Raw genomic sequence first — 4,352 nt, 5'->3', positions numbered from 1 at the left:
AGAGAGAGAGAGAGAGAGAGAGAGAGAGAGAGAGAGAGAGAGAGAGATTAAAAAGTGTTTTAAGGTTTTAAGATAACAATTATTAAACAATTATTAAAAATTTTACTTCTAATAATCGAGGTAAATGTGCTTGATTAAACAATACTAAGCTTTTTACGATTAAACTTTTTAAATTACTCTAATATTGCATGTATATTTTTAATAAAGCAAAATATTTATAGTCATTACTTATCTTGCTAATTTTATTATGCTAAATTTTATGAGTTGTAATTACCGTTGCAGCAAATCACAATTATCACCAATATCTTCTATAGGTCCATCATTATTTCATTTCTTCTTACCGCCAATTTTATACTCAGGGGCAATGTTGCATATAGCCATCGTCTTAAATACTTGTTAGGTCTTCCTCTCTCCTTTTCTTTATTCAATGGTTCACATGCCAGAATCAGATTAGAAAACAGTCGTTATTAAAGTACAATAACCTTACTTTCACTTTACAAAGTATATCTTACGTATAATAATCAAATACTATACGAGCAATGTTTCGAGTATATAATTATTTTGCTGTGACTTTGCGCGTTATTCCAGTCAGAAAAAATAATATACGATTTATAAGCTTTTTAAAAATAAAAGAAACATTCAAGAATTGGCTGGGTATGGATTCGGGCAAGTTACCATACAAACACGTGTGTCAAATTGGTGATCCTGTACTGCGCGGTCACGCTTTGACGGTAGAACCAGAAGTCATAAAATTGAAGGACTTTCAAAAGGTACGATTAGAGAGAAACCTAAGAGTGCGGCTACGCCGGCGTTGTAAGCCAGTGGCACACGATGCTTGTTTTCGTTTGTGCTCATTTGCTTGGATGAAAATACTCTGTTCTGATTGGTGCATTTCTGAAGATGAATGAAAATGTACCAATCCAGAGTATTTCCATCTAGCAAGCAATCCAGCACGAAAACAAGCACCGTGTGCCGCTGGTTTCACTTGGATGTGTTCAGATCATAGGCTGGTATTTATATTTGAATCTAAGGTCTGTTCTTTTCAGCTGCACTGTTGCACTGGTGCAATAAGTTAGAGTGAAACTAATAGCGAATTCGGTTGCTTGCACTAGTGTGCACTGAGTGCGCACTAAGGCTTGTTCATAGTATGTTATTATATTTAAAGATTGTCTTAAATAATTCTCAAATAAATTCTCAAATATTTTTAACCATAATATGATATGTATAACATCCGTACGAATCATTTTATTAGTTAAAATGTTTTTAAATATGTATTTAAGACACGATCTTAAATATAAGAATGTACTGTAAACAAGCCTTAATGCGCACTCAGTGCGCACTAGTGCAAGCTACCGAATTCGCTATAATATATTTTATTTCACTTTAAATTATTGCACCAGTGTAGCAGTGCAGTTGAAGAGAATAGATCACTTATTTTAAGACCGTTTTATGCAGGGTTCACACCGCGCCCGATATACGACGTCCGATATCCAATAAGAGAATAGCTTTCTAATAGAGAATTCAATTATTCATTGGGAAGCTGTTCTCCTATTGGATACCGAACGTCGTACGTCGAACATCGGACGCGGTGTGAATCCTTCATTAGAGTCTTATACTATGCACATGTAGTTATGTCATTTCATGTGTGAGACCCTTAAGCTAGAAACTCTTGAGTAGAGACTGGACATAACGGGGTTCCGCGTGATTGGTACACGTGACTTTTGTCCATGAAGTTGCAATGCCAACATAAGTTAGAGTGAGAAAAAATATACTCGTCTCACTCTACTTATTGCACTAGTGCAGCAGTGCAGCGAAAAAGTACAGACCACGCACTTCTTACGAGTTCACGTATTTGCGATGCCATTTTGGGCAGTTTAAACTCCATTGGGCAGTTTTATCCAGTCTCTCTTTAAGGGTTTCTATGTTAAGCAATTGGAAAGTACTCTCTATCGGACGGAGGCCATTATATGCTTTTAGGGCTGCGTTCGGGGAGACGCTATTTAGCGCTATGAGCGTCCTCTGTCTTTGATCAACTTTCAGGAACAAACAAGGACAGAGCATACTCATAGTGGTAAATAGCATCTCGCCGAACGCAGTCTAGATAGCCTGTTAGCAATCTAGTTTAGTATAGACATCTGTAAGCAAATCCTGAATAGAGATCCTCTAGTAAAAGATGCGCAATCTTTGCGACGGGATTGGTCCTGGCCGACTTTGCAAGAATATGGCGGAACCAATGAAATAATCGTATTTTATTGGTAAAGGCGCGGTAAAGATAAATTAATTAAAATTGGAGATAAATTACGTAAACTGAATTTAGTAAATTTATAGATATGTAAAACAGAAAAGCCTTTTGCTGCAGAATTTTTACAATTTGGAACGCAGCAGCCTGGCATTATATTTTACTTCAGGTATCTCCTATGTGAATATAACTATGTTAAAATATTTTCAATTCTCACATGTATTTTACAATTCTTACGGTACGTCTTACGTTATTGTTATGTCAAGTTGTGTGTGAAGGCCTTAAGGAGCGCCGCACATGAATTGACATAACAGTAACCCCCACAAAAACATGCACGTTACACCCACGTGGAATCCACGTGATTTCGTGGATTCCACGTGAACTCTACGTGGATTCGACGTGAATTCGACGTACGTTTTTGTGGGGACGTAAGACGTACCGTAAGAATTGACCAATCACTTTAAGTATCGTCGAACCGTAAAGTCGCTATTTTTGTGAATACTCGATTGTAATTGGTCCATTTTTATGGTACGTCTTACGTTACTGTTATGTCAGTTCGTGTGCGGCGCCCCTAATAGCCTTTCATGACTTACGTTTTTCTCTGCCTTACTTTATGTATACGACTACGACGCTTCTCGTTCTTTGCCTTAGGCCTGTTCTACAATACGTTGTATGTCGCTGTCGTACGTCGGAATGCAATCGATGGGCCAATCCAGAGGATTTGTTTTTCGAGACAAGTTTTTCTTATTAGATCATTGACTGCGTTCCGACATCCGACTTCGACATACGATGTATTGTAGAACCGGTCTTAGCTGACTCTTACAAATGTTTTGTTTATAACAATTATTTTTTGCGCCTATATTCAGTACATGCCAGTGAGTATATAATAATTGATTTACATATAAATTGTTTAATTTATTGTTATTCACAGTCATTTATATTTTGTGGAATTAATTATGTAGTTTTAAATAAATGCAAAGAAAGAGAATTGATGTTAAAATAGCTTTTCATATATAAAATTTTCACTTGTATCAATAATAAATAGATTTATGCGAAGTATATTTTATCCTTAAGTTTGTATTCATGTTTCTAAAATCTATATATAATTCTAACAAACTCAATCGCATTATTTGAAAGCCACTTATTTTTGGATTTTGAATTACATATTTGAAAATGCGCTTTACTTACCCCCCAGATAACCAAGCGTGATTTATCATATCAAGCATGCATTGCATGTTTTGCTAGATAGTGATCATGAATCTTTCACGTGAATTTTATTTTCATTTTTCACTTTTCACTGTAAGTTATTTCACATGAAAAGTGAACAGTGAAAATGTGGAAAGTAATATTTATGCAATATAGATTATTAAAATTAAAATGTAATTACAGTATACATAATGTAATATATAACACATTAATAAGCATTATACAACTTAAATTTATAGTTATAATATAATATAATAATATAATATAAGTAAATTTAATAAATGAGACGAACGTTAAAGGTGAATTCTCCAAACGTGAAATATTTCACGTGAACTTTCAGTTTGCTTGTAGATGTTCTTCTTTATATGTAAATTGTGTAAGTTTCCATGAAAATTTTTAAACATCAAGCGATGTGGTTTAAATGTGAAAAATAATCTAATACGCTCGTATATTATATACAAAGTGAGTAGAATTTCTTATAGTGACTTTAATTTTTATGGTTATACGACAATTGGCATTTGACATAAGAATCCTACGTTTATTAAAAATGAACAACGAAAGCCAATTGAAGCGTAATGATGTATAGGCAGTGAAAGCATATTTGTGTTATGTTGCATTACTGTTAGCACTGTATTGAACACCTTATTGTTTTATATCACTTTGTGTTACATGTGTCTTACTGAAAAGCAAGTATAATATGCTAGAAAGCAAACAGATATAAGTACAGATATATTATATTACACTTATATTGTTGAATGAGAAATTATTATATTAATATTATATTATTGTTACTTTATATTTAGAGTAGTAATAAAAAAGAATATGGTATATATAATTAAATATATATGCATATATATATATATATATATATATATATATATATATATATATATATATATATATATAT

The 4,352-nt window shown here is 33.3% G+C and overlaps 2 protein-coding genes across 2 annotated transcripts in view; one reads left to right on the top strand and one right to left on the bottom strand.

The window, feature by feature from the left end:
• The window catches only part of LOC116849432 (origin recognition complex subunit 1), an 11,309-nt gene extending 10,891 nt beyond the window's left edge, over positions 1-418 (bottom strand). Inside the window, exon 1 of the mRNA XM_032826572.1 lies at positions 275-418. The gene's annotated coding sequence lies outside the window, so the exon portion shown is untranslated. The remainder of the gene's footprint in view (positions 1-274) is intronic.
• LOC116849434 (peptide deformylase, mitochondrial-like) overlaps positions 412-4,352 on the top strand; it is a 202,918-nt gene continuing 198,977 nt past the window's right edge. The window contains exon 1 of the mRNA XM_032826574.1: positions 412-770. Within this exon, the coding sequence (XP_032682465.1) occupies positions 540-770 (231 nt within the window). The 5' untranslated portion in view covers positions 412-539. The remainder of the gene's footprint in view (positions 771-4,352) is intronic.

The sequence above is a fragment of the Odontomachus brunneus genome, unplaced genomic scaffold (genome assembly GCF_010583005.1).
Source record: "Odontomachus brunneus isolate Ranch 3 - 2012 unplaced genomic scaffold, Obru_v1 Obru_scaffold_116, whole genome shotgun sequence".
In the NCBI taxonomy this organism is placed as follows: Eukaryota; Metazoa; Arthropoda; class Insecta; order Hymenoptera; family Formicidae; genus Odontomachus; species Odontomachus brunneus.
Note: the sequence above shows the minus strand (reverse complement) of the source record. Positions and strands in the feature narration are given on the sequence as shown.